This window comes from Pistacia vera, unplaced genomic scaffold (genome assembly GCF_008641045.1).
Source record: "Pistacia vera cultivar Batoury unplaced genomic scaffold, PisVer_v2 Contig412, whole genome shotgun sequence".
NCBI lineage: Eukaryota > Viridiplantae > Streptophyta > Magnoliopsida > Sapindales > Anacardiaceae > Pistacia > Pistacia vera.
The window spans coordinates 649307-670072 of record NW_022196238.1 but is presented as its reverse complement, the minus strand read 5'-3'; the positions used below and the strand labels follow the sequence as shown (position 1 = coordinate 670072).

The window sequence follows — 20766 nt, the reverse complement described above, 5'->3', positions numbered from 1 at the left end:
CTATCGGATCGGGTTGTGGCTTGATCCTACTAATCGCCATTGCCTGTTCGGGGATGCCAACTGGTATTCCTCTTTCCTTGCATGCCATTTACACTGCTCTTATGTAGTAGACGCGAAATTCGCGTTAAGATCCGCTTACTTCCCCCATCCCTATCGGGGTGGGGACTTCATTTTCAGATGGTAGATGGAGGTGACTATCTTGAAATTCCTCAATAGAGGTCGTCCTAAAATTCCATTGAAGGAGGACGAACAGTCTACTACTAAAAATTTCGTTATTTTGGTCATTTCGTCGGTTTCTCCTAACGTGACCAGAAGCGAGATCGTTCCCCTAAGAATCAGATGATCCCTGGTAAAACCATAAAGAGGGATGGAGGTAGGCTTCAGGTCTGCCTCGTCCAATTGCATTTTCTCAAAAGCTCACTGAAACAGGATATTCACGGCGCTCCTATTGTCCACCAACATCTTGTGGATTTCGCACTAGCCTATTTCAGCATGATGATGAGAGCATCCTCATGGGGATGATGTAATCGCACCGCGTCTTTCTCAGAGAAAGTGATCTCCTCCTCTCTGCGAACCTTAGTGGGTCGCGACGCCGTGCTCATTACACTCACGAGGTCATGATGGGCTTCCCGAGCATACCTCTCCTAGGTACCTCGTGAATTCCCTGCGAGGTGTGGTCCTCCAAAGATGATTCCCACACAATAATGTCCTTTGCGGCCACAGTGCTTTTCCCCTTGTTCCTCTTGATCTTTCTCCCGAACGGGAGTTGGGCCATTAACATATTCTTCGAAGTGCCTCTACTTGATGAGGTCTTCGATTGCTTGCTTGAGAGCTCGACACTCATCGATGTGATGCCCATTATCTCTATGATAGTGGCAGTACTTTTTATTGTTTCTGATTGAGGGGGGATTTTTCATGGGATCTGGCTCTCCGAGCAAATTGGTCTCCTTTGACTTATCCAGAATGGCTAATATTGAGGCGTTCAGAAAGGTATACTGATTCTTGTCACGATCGCGACGAAGAACGGGGGCATAAGATTTCTTGGCTCAAACCGCTACTTCTTTCCTTTCCGCTAATCGTCATTAGCCCATCTGCGATCAGTCCTCCTATTCTCCCTCTAGTTGGGAGCACTGCTCGATGGACCAAGGTCGTGGCGATTGAGAGCAGCCATAGAATTTTCAATTTGGAGGTATTTTTTGGTAAGGTTGTAGAAGCGAGTAAGGGAAACATCGTCCTCGGATTGCAGTTCTTTCCACAAATCTGTCTGCGGGCGAACTCTTGCAATAATGAGAGTCCGAACGGACTCTTTGAGAGTATGAACCACTTTGTGGAGTCCCTGTGGAATCTGTCTATGTAAGATTGGAGGGATTCATCCCTCTTTTGTCGTATGTTGCTCAGATAGCTCAACGACATTGAGAACTTCCTATTCACCTAGAAGTGTCTCAGGAATTACGAGCTCATTTGGGGCCACAAGCTGACTGATGCCGTGGGAAACGACCTGAACCAGTGCTTGACATGGGCAGTTAGAGTTACTCCAAGCAACAACATTTTGCCAAGTTAGAGACTTGGTGGAGTTCCATGAGGTCGTTGACCTCGTATAGGTGATTCTGCGGGTCTGAATTCCTATCGAATGCTCGCATGTTGGGCATTCTGAATCTCAATGGGAGAGGAGCAGCTAACACTATTAGAGAAAAGGGAGACGTATCTACGACCTTCCCACGCTCATTCTATTGAGCCTTAAGCTGATCCAATGCTCGATGTAGTTCCTCAATCTGAGGCAGCGAAGCTGCCTGGGGATCACTTTCTGCAATATGGGTTCGACCCTCACAGTTGCAGTTGAGAAAAGACCAAAAATCGGGCTCTTCCTCGACTCGGTTGGAAGCTCCGGCAAACCTTGACACCGTTGGCTGGAGCCGTGTGACGGTATTGAGTGATTTGGGGAATTTTCCCGATCTCTGCGGTGGTCTGAACCGACCCACAAACGACAAGAATTTCCTGCATGACGACGGTCGAGGTCGTTATTTCGGCGATATTAGAAATCTCCTCGCCTTGCACTTTTGTGGGAATGCCCATGCGATGTGGCGTGGGATGACTTTTACTGTGACATGTCGCCGAGTCGTAGTGCCATGGGTATTCTACCCATGGCATGACTGATGTTTGCTGGTCTCTCGGAACCCTCCAATCCGGTGTTTGCCACTTGCTTTCCCTTTCTTTGACGCTCTGTAATGGGCGCTGTGTGGGCTTTCACCCTTTTCCATGCTTTCACGCGACTTGCAGATGTGTTTGGCAATAGCACCGCCTCATTAGATTCTGGTGGCACGACTCGATCCAAGCGGTCTAGCCTTTGGCTAACCATCTGGAGAGTATTATTGAACCTCTCCAGGTAACTCATGACGGTTGGGTCGAGCCGCGAGCTTAAAGAAATATCTGCCATGATACTCTGCTGGGCTGGCGGCACTTCGGGAGAAGTGTCTTCTTGTACCTGAGGGATTTCCTCATTGTCATAGTTGGTTCGCTCAGGTTCGAAACCACGAGCCATTTGTTGATTGGTAGGGCCGATTAGTCAGAGATTTCTAATGAAGAGCAGATACTAAATCACGCCCTCCTTCTAGCACCAAACTGTTGATGCTTGATTTTGACACCAATGACTCGCACGTGCAAAGTCCTAAGCGGACTTAGAAATCACACATGATAAGGACATGAAATGATACAATGAATAAGAAGCGATATTTAAAGTGGTTCAGATGCTCAAAAGAGAATCATACGTCCATTGTTATTGTATTAATAGATGGGTAAAATCAAGTCGCGTGCAACGAACTGAGTTATAATCTAGAGAGAATTCAAAGAGAGAGAAAGAGTATGTGTGTAAGCTATTTTAGACTAAGATTAGCCAATCCCACAAATGAGAGGGGTATCCTCTATTTATAGTGGGAGAGTTCAAGGTAATGATTACAAGTCTGCAAGTGGGTAGGTGTTGTGCAAATCTTTCTTTGCGTCCCATTGGTGGTCTGCATGAGAAATATCCTCAAATTGCGTAAGGCTTGGGCAGGTGGCTAATTCCTAACCACTCACAAGCTTGGCACTCACCTACTGCACTGACAAGAACCATACCCCTTGCGTCACTACGCGACGTGGTAGTGCCTAGATAGCACAAAACCTTCCTGAACCCTGTTTGGCTCTTGTTGACGAGAGTCCACGTCAGCCCTAACTTTTCAGACATAACAAAATTAAATATTTTCTACCTATACTATACATATTCATCTCACCCTTCATAGCATTTGAATTCAATTAATTGATATCAACGTTTAGATTATATTATTATTTCTATATAAAAACCATTGACCTATTTTTTGATTTAACAATCTTGATATGGAGTCATTGTAGTCACTTTTTCCATATTCAACTTGATGAAGGAATGGGTTAATTCATGGGTAAAGGGTAGACCTGGAACTAGGGGGTACCTAGACCGCCAGTTCTGAGTTCGGTTGGTTCCCTTACAGGGTATGTTTCGATTCTGGAAAATTGGAATCAGGAATTCCCGGGTTCGGTTCTGGTTCTTGCAATGTTGGAACCGGGAACTGGAATCAAAGACTACATTCGAGTACCTTGTTGAGAGCTGGTTTAGGAATTGAGGGTGTATGGGTGTTTGTGAACTATTGGGTGTATTTGTAGTTATTTAGGGTGTATTTGTAATTTATTAACTTAATAGGGGTAATTAAATTTTATAGGGTACCCAAAAAGAAACCTGAACCTACATTTCAGGTTTCGATTCTGTGAATCGAATAACTGAAACCAATTGGTTTCGATTCCGATTCCTTTTGCTAGGAACCGACCAGTTCCAATTTTGGTTCCAATTCCTAGCAATTTCGGCGAGTACCCAGAACCGCTTCCCATATAAGTGTTATATATGACTAAATAATTTTGGCAAGAAGAAAACAGAAACAGGAATTCCAGAGATCATATTTCTGATGAACAAAGAACAAACAAATATTATTAAATTAAATCTTGGCTATACATACAAGCAGTGTCAATGGATTGTATGTCTAAAAGGGTACATTGAAGTTCGTGCAACTAAATTAATCTAGCTACCAACCTCAATTCCTTACACCAAAAGACAGACACGACATAACTTAATACTATATCATCATCATGTTCTTCAACATGATTTAATTTAATTTAAATAACATTTAAAGAATATCTTATATAAAATCAATTCTTCATCTAAATTAATTAAATTTTAATTAATTCCTGACTCCCTCTCTAAAACCTCGCAACGTATGATTGAAGAATACTAATACTATCATCAACCGCGCTAAGGTGACATACCTTCCCATTTTGATACCTCTTTTTGGTGTTTCCCCCTCCTCCACCACAGGTAATCGAGATTTCACACCCAAATGCATTACCAAAACACGAAAACAACCCTCCGCCGTCCCTCCTCCGCCGCGCACGCCCACCGCGTTTACTATTAGCTCTCATTTTAGAATGATCATAAATTGGTTGAACCTCATTACGCCATCCATCAAGCCTAAATTTCAGGTTTTCTTCATTCTGCACCTTCCCCGTCCAACCATCAGTCAGCAACCCAATATTCCCTCCTTCATTTGCTGGCGCCGGCGCCGTCTTCGCCTGAGCCGGTGTCTTATACAACCCTTTCGCTATCGCTGCCGCCACCACCGACGCCGAAGGCCCCACGTCCGAGGAACATAACGACTCGTTTACCATGCTGCCATTGTTATTGTTTCCTTTCACCACCGAACCATTGCACATTGAGCCAACATTAACGACACCGTGTTTCGCGTAATCCTCGCTGGTTAAATCCGTCATGTCGCTTAAAGAACGACGTAGTTTCACGTTCTTTCTGGCTTTATTATTGATATTCAATTTCCCAAGTTCTAGATCATCCTTATTTAACTTCTTCGTTTTCGCATCGATCGAATTTCTTATCGATGAAATATCGCTAAAAGTTCCACCCATCGCGCACAGCTCGGTCAAAAGCGGCAAGCTCCGCATTGTGTTATCCAAAAGCGTGATGCCCATGTTAAGGATCCCCTGAGGCCGCCCCGACGGACGGCGAACCTGCAACGCGACAAACCGCGTGGCTGACGCGTTGTTCGAAAGAGAACCAAACAGGTGGCTGATGAGAACACGAACGGAGCCAATGAGGGCATCTTTCAACCAGGCTGCCGCGTAAATTTCGATCATAATAGCCGAAGTTTCATCGGCAAGGAACCTGTCATCTACCCGAAACACAAATTTTTCATTCCAATTCGGGTTATTAAGTCCACTTTGATCAACCCTCGTGGTGACCTTCCGGTCAGAATGGATCCATGCAGTTACGTAAGTTTTCATGCTTTTAGAAACGAAGGCCAAGTCATGGGCGGAAATTACACTGATTTCAAGAACGCGGGAAGGAGCCACCATTGTTTTTTAATATAATTGCAGTGGTAGTAGTGGTGTTAGACGTAGTAGCGGTGGTGTTGATGATGAATGCGGATAATGTGACTAAAATATAGCGCCGGCGGAGTTGGAACTGCTTGTGCGAGGGTTCCTACTCACGGCCTGGTACGCTGTTTGTGAGGGGGCTAAGGTTTTTGCCTGTGAGTTAAGAGTAAATTGAGGAGTGAAGAAATGGGAAATATTAGAGGTGAATTTGATGGGGATGTAGTTGGCGAAATGCAAGGGAGATCGGTTATATGAGAAGAGTTTTGGACCAAGAAATGGTTACATGGTTACTTTCCCAGTTCAAATATTTGTGTATTTTTGGGATTGGTCTTTTATTTTTAGAGGTTAGGAATGGATTAAATTTCAACGGGTAATAGTTTTTAACTACCTTTTCTTTTCCGAAGTTGGAAACAAGTAATAACTTGGGCACACATGTTTAACAACCAAATCCAGTTGGTCTTAAATCTTTTCACAAATATATTCAACTCATTATGTAGGTCAGAAATTGGTCTCAAGATAACATTTTAATAAAGAAAAATGTTTAATTATAGTAATGATATATATCTTAGTTTTTTGAGCGGATCAACTAACTTATAATAAATGAGAGTATATGACTTTAGAAACGAAATATGTTGATTAGATAGTTGAGTGATTTAACTCTATTTTTGGAGAAGAGTAAACGACTTTTTCCCACCCAAAGTTTGCCTTAATGACACTTTCTCACCCAAAGTTAATATTCTGTTACTATCCAAAACCAATTCTAGCTGATTCTGATTACGAAAATTATTTCTGTCATTACCATTTGAACCTCTGATCTCTTCTCTATAAAACCCCTCTTACTCTAACATTTGATTTCTTGTCGATTGTTGGCTACCGCAAAACTAGTGTTTTCTGTTTTTGGTTGATTTTCAGTTGATTTCGACAACGAATATTCAATCGGTCACCATCATTCAATCCACCTACCTTTACTATATAAAACCACTCTTACCTTGCCTTTTGGTAACTCGCCGAACACCGGTTGAGAAAGTGAAATATATTTTGGATAGTAACATAATATAAACTTTGGGTGAAAAAGTAGTATTTTGAAACTTTTTGGGCGAGAAAGTGTCATTAAGGCAAACCTTGGGTGGGAAAAAGTTCGTTTACTCTTTTGGGAATTAATAGGTGAAAATTTACGCTAAGTTGGTTAGAATTAGGCAAGAAACAAACCCAACTTCCCAAGAACTTTGTTTCCAATAGCTTTGTTTTATTCTTGCACTTAGAAATTAAAGTACATGATCTCTGAAACCGTAAGAATAAGTTGAACTGAATCAGCTATTCACTTCAACAAAAAACACCCTACCCTCCAAATGGATTCAACCATGAAACCATTCTCTCTTATTCTGCTTCTTCTGTTTAACCTCTTCTTGCCATTTGTCAAAAACAGTTCAGATTTTAACACTTTAGTCTTCAAGAATTGTTCAACCCAAACAATCACACACTCAACTGATGATGATGCTCACTCACAGACACTTTCTTCTCTTTTTCAACAATTGGTGCCTCACTCTTCTCATTATAAGTTCTTTAGAGCCACTGCAGGTCGTGATCTGGAGAATAATAACAATGGCGCCGGCGTCTCCGGTCTCTTTCAGTGCAGAAGGGATTTGAGCAACGATGATTGCTACAACTGCGTGAATTCCCTTCCGGAAATATCAAACACCTCGTGCAACAAAGCTGCAGCGGCAAGGATTCAGCTTCATGGCTGCTACTTCCGCTATCAGACTAATGAGTTAAGCATTCATCAGACTTCAAAATTCGAGGTTCTTCACAAGGTTTGCGGCGAAAAGGCGGAAGATGTCGGATTTGAAGACTTGAGAGACGAGGCCTTTGCAAAAATGGAGAATGGTATAATAGGTGGTGGAGGGTTTTACTCAGGAAGCCATGAGCATGTGCATGTCATGGCGCAATGCGAAGAAGATTTAGTGGGACATCGTCAGTGTGGTGCTTGTGTAAGTGATGCTGTGCAGATTATTCGCCAAGAATGTGGCAACACAATTTCAGGCCAAATTTATTTGGATAGATGCTTCATTAGCTATGGTTTCATTCCAAATGAAGAGCCAGGCAATTCATACAGAGGTAAGCTAAAAGAATTCATGGAAAGGGAAACACAAACATTGTGTAACATCCCATATCCACTTCTTTCATTGAAGCTCTGTCAGTGAACTTACTCACTTTTTCTAATATCGAAATTGTTGTGGTTAGAGCACGAAGGACGAAACAGCAGTACAGGAAAATTAGTAGCGATTGTTTTGGGAGGTGCAGTGGCTTTGGGATTAGGGTTAATCTTTCTGATGTTTCTCAAGTCATGTAGAAAGAAAGATGATATATGGTAATTGCTATAAACTTTGACAACTTATATGATTTGTTTTTTCATAAACTTATTGAGTTGATGCTTTTATGTTTGGATGTTTGCTTTGAGCAGATTTTCTGGATTGTGCCCATTGATGATCTCATGGTTTCTGGTGGGTTGGTGACTATTGGTGTCCGACATTAATATTTAACTCTTGCAAGAAATCATGTGCACTATACCTGGAGGGTGCATATTGGTGAAGGAAGTGGAATTGTTGGAAAAAGAAAATTGTATATGAATGTTAATTTTTACAGAATTAAAAGATTAATATATGTTTCTTCCCATATAATATTTTTGTTTTATAGGGATGATACTTTGAATATCAATTTGACATGTAGATATTATAGTGAAAGAATGTGGACCAAGAGTGGTTTTAACTTTTTGTTAATATTTTTTTTTTTGACCGAGGGTGTTCGGATCAGTTTGTGTATACATCAACTAATTTTTTGAGACATTAGAACTACCACCCTAAAACTACCGGCAGGGTAAGAGTTCCAATGGCCACCCCTATTAGGGGTGGTGGAGACTCGAACTCGAGAAACTATTTTAGATCCTTTTTTTGCTCTTTTACCATTAAGAAGACTCGAACTTGAGAGACTATGTTTGATCATCCTTTGCTCTTTTACCATCAGACCACTTAGTGTGGTTAACTGGTTATTATCATTTTTTTTAATATTCCTAAAATATTACAAGATAATCATAATATTTTTTGTTTTACACTAGAGAATGATTAATTATATACTTCTTTCATCAAATAAATTGGAAAAATATTACAACTTTTAATTAATGTTTGCTTTGTAGAGCTGAAACTTGAAACATATTAAAATAAATAAAATTAGGGCATTGAGAAGCTGACAAATATTCAAGTGACATCAAACTCAACGTATTTTATTCATAAAAACAATCAAAACTTGGATTTCTTATATTCTTTCTTTCTTTATTTTTTATGATCGGGGTGTCAATGGCTGCTTACGCATACCTTAATTAATTTTCTGAGACTCTGGAATTATTAGTTAGGTAAGAGTTTCTGTGGCTATCCCAATTAACAACTGAGAAATGACTCACAACATCTAAATTAATCCTTCTAAACCCTGAAAAGACTGACAGGGTAAGAATTCTAGTCACTACCTCTATTAACAATCGAGGAGGGGTTTAAAGTATCTCAACTAATGCTCCGAGACCTTGGAAATACTAGTAAGGTAAGAGTTCCAATGACTACCCTTATTTACAATCGAGGAAGGACTCGAATTCAAGACTTCTTGAGTAATACTCTCTCTGTTTCATTTTAATTGTCCTTTTTAGACAAAATATTTGTTTCAAATTATTTTGTCACTTTGTAAAATCGAGGAGACATTGAATACTTTTTTTTTACCAATTTTACCCTTATTCTATACTCAATAGTTGTCCACATGATCTAATAGTCAACCAATGTATTTTTTTCCTAAGTTCAATGAGTTCACGGTGGTGTTTAATATTCTTTTCCTTTCCAAAATTTATTAATGACAATAGTCCACATATACACTATAAATTCAGTTTCCAGAAAAAAACTTAACATTCAAGAATTATTACTTCTCTTATAGAACAACTTTTGGTGGGAAATCACAAATATTTGTAATTTTCAGATTGAAATTTTTGGTGAAAAAAGAATTGAAAATTGAAAGAAAAATGAAAACTATTCCAAGATTAATGGAGGGAGAGAATAAAAAGATAATTTAGTCATATGTATTAATTTTTTCCTAAAATTGATAAGTTTCTTAACCTGTCTGCATTAACTAAAAAGGATCGTTAAAATGAAATAGAGAGAGTATAAGATAAAAATTCCTATCAAACTATTTAACCATCCAAAGAAAATGAATTATTAATATGTCCCTTTGAATCAATTATGTGTCCTTTTAAATATGTGGAAGAGACTAATGTAAATGTGCCCCTCAATAGGGACACATATGACATACGCAGGCATTAAAGTTTACCCTTAATTAAAAAAATATATTAATATGTATAATTTCTGAATTTTGATATAGCTTGATAGAAATATTAATGAACAAAAATATTAATATGTAATAGTTTTTATTTTGTTTTACCTTAAAGAGAAATTTTTAGACTTGGACATATCCGAATAATAAATAATAAATTATGTATATAGTATATACCCTTCATTGTCTCCCACCTTTGACGAATCAGAAAAGCTCTTTTAACAGTGAGATGAGTCCATTTAGGTCCATGAGGTTTGAACTAACACTAAGAGCAGCAGAATGAGAAAACAGTGAGATGAGTCCATTTAGGTCCATGAGGTTTGAACTAAGACTAAGAGCAGCAGAATAAGAAAGTAAACAGCATGACCCTTGTCATGTCAACAGCATTTTCGTTAAACCCTAGAAACTTCTGAAAATTAAAAAATGCCAGTATTTTTTGTTTTACGTGATTTAATAAACTAGTTACAAGATTATAAACCAAATTTCGAAAAACAAAAATAACACATAAAAACCCAATCGCCTCACATTACCACCCCCTCGCATTCCTTGCTTCCACCCCGTCGCGGCTCCAATTTCCCCGGCTTCCACACCCCATTGCAAACCTTCCTTTCCACCCCAACGGACTTGGCTGCCCCACCCTCACCGTCGCATCACACAGCCAAGATGCCCACCTAATGGTGAGAGATTGGTTTTTTTTTTTTTTTTTTAGTCCTTTCTCTCTTTCCTCTTTTTTCCTTTGATTTTTGTTTTGTAGGGAATATGGATTTGGTGTTAACGACACTTTATCACCGACGGACTTATAAAATACCATTTTATTATCTAAATTTATATTCAACTGAATAAAGATCAAAGTCGTTTAGACTGTCGGGAACGATCGATGAGTTTTTGGTGGTGAAATATTAGATTTTAATGATTAAAATTGATAGAAAATTGACTTGAAAGCGGTGATTGTGTAAACCCTAATTGTTTGATTGCTGTCGATTAACGGGGTCAACGAGAATAGAGTTTGAGGAGTTTTGACGAATGATAATCGAAGAAGATCGAAGAAGAGAATAATGATAACATGAAGTCGCAATAATATCGAAATCAGAAATAAAATATAAATTTAGATGCGAAAATAATATTTAAAAATTTATGAGTGAAAAAGTATTATTAACCCATTATTTAAGTGGGAAAAAAGTCTTCGCTCTCTTTTTGGCTGTGAAGCTTTGTTGGATAATCACAGTGGTTGATAAGGTTTGTGATGGAGGAAGGGTTTTTATACTTTTTGAACAGGGAAAAATAAAATAAACCCTGAAAATTATACGAGGGAAAAATGGTTTTGCTCAAAAAGTCTTGTGGGTAGAAGTTTGTTTTTCATAACGTCTGTCAAAAAATGTGGACAGTTTTACTACTTAATGAAATGTTTGGGTGTCTTTGTACTTTTGTTACCCTGGAGGAGGTATTTGTTATTGACTCCTGCCAGTGTAAAACTAACTAAGGCAGTTTTCTTTTGGTGTGTTGTGAAGAAGAGAATCCTCTGTTCCGTTACTAATCCGTACGTCTCTCTATTCATTTTCAGCTGTGTTTATGTTAACATATTTCGTCTGCATTTGTGTTTTTCAAATTTGTTTCAGTTTTTGAAACGCTGGTCTTCCGTTCTGCCGTTTGCTTGGTGGGTAAGTAAGTTTACAGGGCATTGAACGGTGATTGTTTTATATTTTAATTTAAGGGTGTTTGGTTGCTGGGAAAACAGATGAAAGTTTTTGATAGTGTTAGGGTAGGTCGTGTTACGGCTTTGATTCTGACGTAGACTCATTTTTTTTTCTTTTTTAACTTTTTCCAGAGTTCTATTTTCTTCGGACCAGAAAATCAAGAACTTTTAAAAATAAAAGTAATTGATTCTGTTTAGGTTGAAAGTGAAGGATGTTGTTTATTTAACGATTTAATCTTGTTAGTTTCTTTAGTTATTTATGGGTTGAATTTGTTTAGTCGACTTCATATATATATATATATATATTGAAATAGAATCATTTGATGATCGATTGTTGGGGTAACTATAATTCTCTATGGTGAAAACAATTGAAGTGAAGAGATGTCTGATTCTGATTTGTGATGTGTGTGTGTTTTTAATGAATTTGGTGGGTCCAATTTTTGGGCATCAGTATTTAATTATGTGATTACTTGGGTTTGATTTGTGATGGGTTGAAATTAGTCAAGGAATTTAGTTGGTAACTGTTTGGGTTTGTTGTCGACAGAACATAGAAATAGAGTTTTGAGTTTCACTGTTTTGTGTTGTTTTGCTTTCCAAAGTTCGAAAGTTTCACCTCATCTAAGCTGAATAAATTGGTTAGGTTCTACTTGGTTGATGCTTCACCTTCCTAGCTGCCAAAGAGTAAATTTTGCTTTGTTCTAGAGTAAAAGGTGGTAAAGGTCCTTGCTATAGTGATAGTAGAAGTTGTTATGGCAGAGTCGTTCTGTTGAAATTTGTGCTGGTGGGTGTGCTGAAGGGTTTTTAAAGGCACATGTGGCTACTTCATTGTAATGCCATAGGTGGAGCTGGTGCTAGGACAGACATTGTTAGAAGAATTTTCCAATTAAGTGAATCAGTAAATGTATGTTGTGTTGTTGGAATGGCACATACAGTTCCATTCATGAAATCAATAATAATTTTTTGTGTTCTGTGGGGCATTTTCAATGCCTACTATTTTGATTTCCTTCTTTTAGCTTTGCTGTAGTTCTATCAAAGAGAATTTGATAATTATGGAAGTTATTTCTCTTGGACCCAATATGTATGCATAAATGCTGGTAGTTTTATCTATGGAACAATGGTGAAAGGTAATTGTGCCTTCAAATGCTGCGGTCTGAGGGAAAGGTCATTTTATCTGACATTCAGATTTCAGATCCCCATTGTAAAATATGTTGGATTATATCATATGTATTTTATGCTTATCTGACATTTCCTGTTAATGCAGATTATATTTTGCTATGAAGTAGAAGAATAGGTGGTCACGGAGTCCAGAACAAGGTTTTTCCAAACTTTATTCATTGTTGAAGGCCATGAAAGACAGAGAAAGACAAGTCAGAGCTTTTGGTGCAATGAAGGCCTTAGGTATTCCAAATAAAGAGTTGAAACCAGTGTTGTTGGACCTTTTGGAAGTGTTTGAATGGAACTGGGAACCTCTAGAAGCAGAAGATTACCGAGCACTAAAAGATGCATACTTTGAGCTCAAGGAAAATCAGAATGTCTGTTCTTAAATCTTTTAATGCACTTTTACACGTCTTTTATTTTGTTCTTGTGTGATTTGTCTTTATATTCTTTCTAGAATATGATGTTAATGGCTTGAGTGACTATAAGTTATTGTTTAAGATTTTTTTCTTTAACTATTGAATGGATTTTTTATTCTAACTTTTTGTCAGTAGGGATTAGAAGACAAAAACGTAGGTGTTGTGGAGCATGATGAGTCCGATGTACCTCCTAAAAAGTTGCATTTGGGACAGCAGGAAGATAAAGCTTCATTAGCAATGGTTAACTCTAGTCAAACATTACCTCTAGAGGAGGATGAAATGCCTAAAACTAATTCCAGACATGGAATTATGGAGTCACCGTGGGCACATTTAATGAACAGAAGAACTGCATCTAAATCTGTAGTTCCGAATACACAGCTCAGTTGCAAAAGGAAGGAGCGAAGTTCTTCACTTGTGGTCCTTAGAGATAGAAAATCAACTCAGAATGGGGAGTCTGCAATTTGTTCTAAACAGCCATTGGATGCACATGGTTGTTCTCATAGATTGAGAGAAATTACACCCGATTCTCATTGTGTAAAAAAATTGATAAAGCCAAAAACTGATCTACCTGTTGGTAAGATGGCACATGTTTCAGAACCTATTCCAGTTGTCCATCCAGGTACTTGTATACTCTACTATGTGGTAATATCTTCTGTTTTGATAATATTCCTGTATTTTAGTGCCAGAATTTGTTGCATTGCATGGGCTAAAGCATTAATTTTGTCCAATATCAACTGTCACCAAATGTCTTTTCTTCTTTTCATTCTTAGACATGGAAATGGAAGCGGAAAATCAAGCATTAAATAAAATCTTTCAATGTTTGCAATATGATATCTACATCAAAGCTCCTGTAGAAGAGGAGGCAAAATAATTGGTTACATATCATGAAACTTGGAGCTGTGAATGGGAACCTCTTGCCTGTCTTGCAATTATGCAACTGCTAAATAGTCATTGTTGACCATCCTCCGAAATAAGTATAGGTGCCGTTCCACCACTAGGAAAATTTAAACATTACTGTCTCGAATTTCTGTAATGTCACACACATTGGTAACAGCTGACCATCCCCCAACATGTTTAAAGAGGTTGATAATGATCCCTTAGACCATGATCCAAGGGTAGCTAAGGGGTAACATTAACTCCCCAGTGTTGTAGTAATATCTTCGTTTCTGCTTCTGTGAGGAAATCCATACCTGTAGGTGTCAGATTGTGTTGTTACTCTGGGAATTAAATGTTGAATTTTTTGTCAGCTGCATTTACATATAGTAAGTGTTCTACTCGATCATCTTTTTATTTGCTAACTATGTTTCTTTGGCTCTTCTGGACACAGTGATGGGCTCTTCAACAGGGAATCACAATGAAGACGATACTTCAGCATGCAGTGGCAGTACAAGTTGCAAGAGAAATCTTGAAATTGCTTCATCAGCTATGGGAGAGGTGAAGTTATCTCTGAACTATAATTTTCCCCCTGGTGAGGGAAACTCCAGGGGTCCAAATATTGATGCAGTTCTGAAACACTTGGAGCATAAATACCTCAGATTAGACAAAATCGTGGGGCCTCAATTTTCTGTGAAGAAGTTACTGAAAGATTTGTGTGATAGTTTTTCGGAAGTGCATAATAAATTCACTAGTGGTTCTGGTATAAAACATTCTTCTCATGAGGTGTATAGAAATGTTGGGGATCATTGTTCTGCTACAGGGAAGAAGAAAAAAGGTTCTAAAATTGTTCGTTCTGAAACTGATCTAAGTAAGAAGGTTTTAAATTGTTCTGGGTCTTCGAATTCATCCAATCTGGCAAATCAGCAGCTTCCTGTCAGCCGTGACAAGAAGAAGCCCATCCAAAGCATCAGTGACATAACAAAAGGTGCAGAAAATGTGAAAATTTCATTGGTAGATGATACTGGGAATGAGAATTTGCCAAAATTTACATACATCCCACACAATATAGTCTACCAAAATGCTTATGTACACATCTCACTAGCCAGAATTGCGGATGAGGATTGTTGTTCAAGTTGTTCAGGAGATTGCCTCTCATTTTCAATACCATGTGCATGTGCACGTGAAACTGGTGGAGAGTTTGCTTACACACCACAAGGTCTGCTGAAAGAGGAATTTCTAAGAGCTTGTATGCAAATGGAAAAGGGACCTCTTGAACAACATCTTGTTTATTGTCAAGACTGCCCTATAGAGAGGTCTAAGAATGAACACTTTCCTGAAAAATGCAAGGGCCATATTGTCAGAAAGTTTATCAAAGAATGTTGGAGAAAATGCGGTTGCAGTATGCAGTGTGGAAATCGAGTTGTACAGCGAGGTATTACATGCAAATTGCAGGTATTATCTACTTGAAATTCCTTGCTGTTGCTTTGCACAAGTTTTCTTTTGTCATTATTTCTTTTTTCATCATTTTTTTAGTTAGTACTTGATTTATTTTCGTTGTTGCAATTTTTGGAATATGGTATTCACGTATAATCTGTTGGTCTTTCTGAATTGTACACTGAATCAGTTGCAAGATCCATGCTATCTAAGAAAAGTCGTTCTACACATTGTAGAAATTTTTTCACTAAAGTGTCTTGTGTCTTTTAAGTTAGCTTTGTCTACTATTTGGTGTGATTTAATCATATTTATTTATTGTTTGATTTCTTCATAATTCACAGATGGTTATTATGCTTTATGCTTCAGGTGTTTTTGACTGACAAAGAAAAAGGATGGGGTGTTAGAACACTTCAGAATTTGCCTAAAGGAGCCTTTGTCTGTGAGTATGTTGGGGAAGTAGTGACCAACACAGAATTATATGAACGGAATATGCAAAGTGACGGCAATGAGAGACATACATATCCAGTTACATTAGATGCTGACTGGGGTTCTGAGAGAGTTTTACAGGATGAAGAGGCACTTTGTTTAGATGCAACATTTCGTGGTAATGTTGCAAGGTTTATAAATCATAGGTAATTCTTTTTTACTTGCATGTTTAGTTGGTTTATAATCTCTGCATGTGTTCATTTAACAGGATCTTTTATTTCCCATTTATCTATCTAGTGTGGCAATAAATTTCCTTTTGTTATCTTATTTTTTCTGTGAGAAACTTTCATAGTATTTTAATGCCATTTTAACTGATTGTTAAGTTGGATAAATCCTAGTTAAGTTGCATTGAAAAATAAGATTATTGAGTGGTAATATTGTGGCTCACATTTTTGTGGCAACCCTTGTTACCACAAAAACAGAGGAGCATTTTTACATAGCCTCTTAAAAAGAACACATTCAAGAAGTCTCTTTGCTTAATAAGATTGACTTCGATGACTTCCTAATTTGACTTTGACAATAAGAATTATTTGGGGCTTCAAATGACACTGAGGTATACTACATTCTCTGAAAATCAAACTTTACAAATACAAAGCTGATTTCTTTACTTTTATGTTTTTGATTCCTTATAATAAAGAAATAGTAGTATATTGCTTTTTGTATAGTCTTCCGCATGTTTCATAGTTATTTTGATAGTTTGCCTAACTTTTCTCTTCAAAGATTATACTATTTTCAGTGATTCTAAAAATGATCCGTGCACTCCATGCCTCTTTTCCTTCCATGATTTTCCTCTTTCACTGCTCTTTGCCAATATAATGTTCTTGTTAATATTTTTAGATGTTTTGATGCCAACTTGATTGATATTCCGGTCGAAGTGGAGACTCCTGATCGTCACTATTATCATGTATGAATCCGAACACTTTTTCTTTTTGGGCATTTTATACATGCTTACAACCAGAGATTTTTTTGAAAAGTGCATCTATAAAACCTGCATGTCTCCCATGTATGCAGCTTGCCCTTTTTACAACAAGAGAAGTGAGTGCTTTAGAAGAACTGACCTGGGTAAGTGTGTTTAATGCAAGTTCTCATCTATGCTTATTAAAAAATTATTTTTTGGGCACAAATTAATGTGTGCGATTTTGTATTTGTAGCAATATGAGATTTGTCTAATTGAATATTGCAACTGTGGTGCTGCTTTAACGTTCTTCGATTAGCAATTCATGGTTGTTCATCTTTACTTTTTATAGAGCATCAGCTTTACATGGTTTTTTTAGTTATTTCTTTTATTATTGTTTTGTTGAGGTTACACCTTGCAAAACTAATAAAATAGTTTTTTAATTAAAATATGTTTTATTATAGGATACAGTAGAAGATATTTTTGCTTTTTTATGAAAAGGGTTGAAGAATAAGGCAAAAAAGAAATAGAAATATCACAACTTGAAATTTATAGTACTTTTCAATGAACTTTTTCTAGTTATATATTCTTATGGTCTGGAGCCCCCATTAATGCACTTGTAGAGATCTATACACAATTAGTTATATTCACTGAAGTTGTTAAAGACCGGGTTAAACATGGGATGATTGTTGGGTGCATATTCACCTATTCTTGCAGTGTGAGAGTGCCATTGCCTCTTAATAAGTTCTCTCTACTTAACAGATTAATAAACAACAAAAGAAATTGATGGATGTTAGGTTGCAGGTTCATTATATTTTACAGGGAGGTATCAATACAGGAGGATATGGATCATTTGGATGAAGTATCCTCATCCTTAAGTCCTTATTCTATCCTAGGTATTATAGAGACCCATCTCAGTATTTCCCAATATATGATAGAGACTTCCTAAGTTCTAAGCCACGGTCTGGATATTTTTAATTACTTTATTCATTTTTTGGTAATACCTTTTTAAGGTATAGCACTTCCCACTACCTGTAATTGTACTTTCTCGGGGCAACAAACATATAAAAATTTTCTTGTAGCTGATTAAATACTTTTTGATTGAGTTGAGATTTGGAAAAGAAATCTATATGCATTTGCTCATTGTTTAGATGGTTGCAGGATTATGGTATTGACTTCAGTGATCATGATCATCCTATAAAGGCATTCCAGTGTTGTTGCGGAAGTGCATTCTGCCGAGATATAACACAAAATAGTTAGTGTATAATTGTTTTGGTGCTGGGCTACTATCATTTTGGTGGAGGTAATAGACATCATCCTTTTTTTTAGTATAATTGTTTTGGTGCTGGGCTACTGGCTTCGTCCCTGAGACCAATTTTAAAGACAATATTAACATTGATCAAAGAAATGTTGATGCCAATAAACGGCTTCTTCACATCATCTGAAAGTGAAGAAGAAAAATGCCTCTTCCAATGCAAATAGTGTACAAAAAGAGAAGTGAAGGTTTTAGTCTTTCAAAATAAGCCATAATATTAATATTTAGTGCTTGGATCCTGTATTTAAATTTACAGTTTCTTATGTTTTTTGCACTTTTGTTGGTGCTAACTGTTGCTATTTTCTGGTTCAGTAGGTTAATTACTTTCTTCAAAATGCTGGGATGAACTGACTTATTGAGTAGAAAAACTTTGCACAGACTGCCGATTCTTGTACAATACTCCCTTGCTGTACAAAATCCGAGAAATTTAAACACAACGGTGACTATTCCATTACTCCTTGCACACGTCTGACTACACAAGGATTTTGGAAGTATTTTGCTTAGGAGATTAGTTTCTTGTTGAAGTTCTTAAACAGCAATTTGTTTAAATGAATGTTTTTCTGTTACTTAAATAGAAGGCAAATTTCCATGAGGGAAATTATTATGGGGTGAGCTAAATTTTCGGGTGGACCTGAAACCGAGGGGTACCCGATGTTTCGATTTCGGTTCTTATCCGAAACTGACACTGTGCGGGTTGGTTTTGGTTCTCAAATGTATGGAGCCGGTATTGTGTGGTTCTGGTATCGGTTCCACCAATTCAAGAAATCAAAACTGAGATCTGGGTACTCGTGTTGGAACCGATTTAAGAATTGGGACTTAACTAATATTTTTAGGATATTTGATGGACTTAATTAATATTTTAAGATATTGCATTCGGATTCTCACTCTTCTCCTCCTCTTCCACCTTAGTATCTGCTTTTGCTTGCTTTTTCTTCTTCTTATCGGATTTCAAATTCACAGGCTCTCCTAATTCTGAGCTCGTTTCACTTCTTTCTTCGTCATCTTCTTCCATAACCTTTAGCTTCTTGCTCTCTTTCTTCTTAGACCTTTCAGAGTCATCCACCTTATTCTTCGACTCTTTTTTTTTTCTTCGGTCAAAAACTTAGTTTTGTCTAAGCTTTGAAGAGTTATTTTCTTTATCTTCTTCTCTTCTTTCATTCTATTAACATCAAAGAGTGCTAAAGAAGGCATGTGGAGAGAGGTATAGAGAGTTTCTCCTGTTTCACAAAATTGTGGAAATGAGTCGTAAAAGTAGTATATGGAGAGAGAGGAAGAATAAGAGTCAGGGTTTGAGTTTTTAATGTTTGGGGGTAGAGCTATTTTGGGTTGTTGGATGCGAAACCCTATTTGTGTTTGGATATTTACTGTTAGATTTAATTTGAAGATTTGCAACGGAACACTCGTTCTACATCAAGGAATGCTTGTTCCTCTATCCTCCAAGCTGTTCTAGGCAGGAACGACATTGTTCCTCTAGTCGTTCATCATTATGTCAAGTTTGTAACTTTAATTATATGAACAATTTAGGGTACTCGGAACCGGAACCGGAACCAGAAGAACTTATTTTGGTTCCGGTTCCGATTCCAAGATTTAGAAATCGCATAGTACTAGTTTCGGTTTTAGTTCCTAAAACCTAGGAATTGAGATTGCGGTTTTGGTTCCTTAATTTTAAGTCGGCTGCTTGAAATTTTCTAGCCTTCTTTTGATTGGTAGATTGATTCAAGGTTTACCATTGAAGAAAATAGATTTTAGTATAGCACATTTCCTATATTTTTTATATTTTGATTTCTCATTCATGGAAATGAGTTTCATTGGGTGATTTAGTTACACTACTTATTAAATTAATCATATTGCTAGTTTTTGGGGTTTTATTATTATTATAAGATCTCTCTTAAAAGATTTCTTTGTAATTTCACTTGACAATTATTAAGCTACCCTTCATTGGACAGAAAAAGGAAAAATATTGCAAGTTTTCAAGAAATTTTTATAAGAAATCTTTCCAATGAGTACTTTTTTTTATTGGTAGCCGTTCATTTTCCATAAAGAGATGGCATCAAGAGATCCACGAGGCCAACTAATATATGTAATCTCTAATGCGAACGGCTTCAAGTTTTTAATATACGGATCAAAGGCTAAAGACTAAATTTTTTTTTTTATTTTCATTGTTCTCTTATATATATAAAAATTAAACATAGTTTAAATAGGGTTAATCATAATTTCCTAAACAAGAACAAATAATTAGAATGTTCATTATTATTTTATTTCCCTTTTTTGAATCCATCTTCAAAAATGTATTAATCATGATTAGAGGTGGGAAATTTGGCTTTGGCCCAAAAAACGGAGTCAGGACTGGTCCTATAAGGCTCGGGCCAAAACCCGATCCCTCCGGGCCAAAACTCGGTCCCTCCGGGCCCAAACCCCCTCCCCAATTTTATTTAAACTCCTAACAAATATCAATAACCTCCTATGTTATATGAAATTAACAATAAATAAAAGGATTAAAATGAAATTTTACAAAAAACAAAAAAAGAAATTAAACCGTTGCCTTAGTGGTCAGCGTCAACGGTCAAAATGGAAGTGAAGGTTTGTTTTCTTTCACTTTCCCTCCGGACCTAAACTATAAATACTCCTTGTGTCCACCCATTTCCTCACAACTCTCAACTCTAATTCTCAAACTCTCTTCAATTTA

At 37.2% G+C, this 20766-nt stretch overlaps 3 protein-coding genes across 8 annotated transcripts; 2 read left to right on the top strand and 1 right to left on the bottom strand.

Annotated features, from left to right (window-relative positions):
* Positions 1-4260: 4260 nt before the first annotated feature.
* Positions 4261-5424, bottom strand: LOC116142580. The gene has a single exon (XM_031428014.1). It carries the CDS (start codon positions 5422-5424, stop codon positions 4261-4263), a length of 1164 nt encoding a protein of 387 aa, XP_031283874.1.
* A 1331-nt stretch (positions 5425-6755) lies between these two features.
* LOC116142530 (plasmodesmata-located protein 3-like) lies at positions 6756-8068 on the top strand. 2 transcript variants are annotated; one of them, XM_031427962.1, is made up of 3 exons: positions 6756-7560; positions 7696-7813; positions 7907-8068. In XM_031427962.1, coding segments are annotated over exons 1-3 (885 nt in total). In that variant the 5' UTR covers positions 6756-6794; the 3' UTR covers positions 7908-8068. The 2 variants fall into 2 exon arrangements, with proteins under 2 accessions (XP_031283822.1, XP_031283821.1); XM_031427961.1 differs by having other exon boundaries at positions 7687-7813.
* A 2365-nt stretch (positions 8069-10433) lies between these two features.
* Positions 10434-19598, top strand: LOC116142556 (histone-lysine N-methyltransferase SUVR4-like). 5 transcript variants are annotated; one of them, XM_031427995.1, is made up of 9 exons: positions 10434-10484; positions 12762-13032; positions 13210-13693; positions 14402-15402; positions 15751-16016; positions 16708-16774; positions 16882-16932; positions 17927-18068; positions 18393-19598. In XM_031427995.1, exons 2-8 carry the CDS (start codon positions 12847-12849, stop codon positions 18023-18025), a joined length of 2154 nt encoding a protein of 717 aa, XP_031283855.1. In that variant the 5' UTR covers positions 10434-10484; positions 12762-12846; the 3' UTR covers positions 18026-18068; positions 18393-19598. The 5 variants fall into 5 exon arrangements, with proteins under 5 accessions (XP_031283855.1, XP_031283853.1, XP_031283852.1 ...); XM_031427993.1 differs by lacking the exon at positions 10434-10484 and adding an exon at positions 11016-11344 and having other exon boundaries at positions 18396-19598; XM_031427992.1 differs by lacking the exon at positions 10434-10484 and adding an exon at positions 11016-11344.
* The last annotated feature ends 1168 nt before the right edge of the window (positions 19599-20766 follow it).

What these genes read in the sequence shown, in the direction of transcription:
- LOC116142580 (XM_031428014.1), bottom strand. Translation starts at nt 5,424, where the DNA reads ATGGTGGCTCCTTCCCGCGTTCTTGAAATCAGTGTAATTTCCGCCCAT.
- LOC116142530 (XM_031427961.1), top strand. Translation starts at nt 6,795, where the DNA reads ATGGATTCAACCATGAAACCATTCTCTCTTATTCTGCTTCTTCTGTTT. An exon ending in GCCAGGCAATTCATACAGAG is followed by an intron (nt 7,561 to 7,686) that starts GTAAGCTAAAAG and finishes TGTTGTGGTTAG; the next exon opens with AGCACGAAGGACGAAACAGC.
- LOC116142556 (XM_031427995.1), top strand. Translation starts at nt 12,847, where the DNA reads ATGAAAGACAGAGAAAGACAAGTCAGAGCTTTTGGTGCAATGAAGGCC. An exon ending in TATTCCAGTTGTCCATCCAG is followed by an intron (nt 13,694 to 14,401) that starts GTACTTGTATAC and finishes TTCTGGACACAG; the next exon opens with TGATGGGCTCTTCAACAGGG. An exon ending in GCAAGGTTTATAAATCATAG is followed by an intron (nt 16,017 to 16,707) that starts GTAATTCTTTTT and finishes TAATATTTTTAG; the next exon opens with ATGTTTTGATGCCAACTTGA.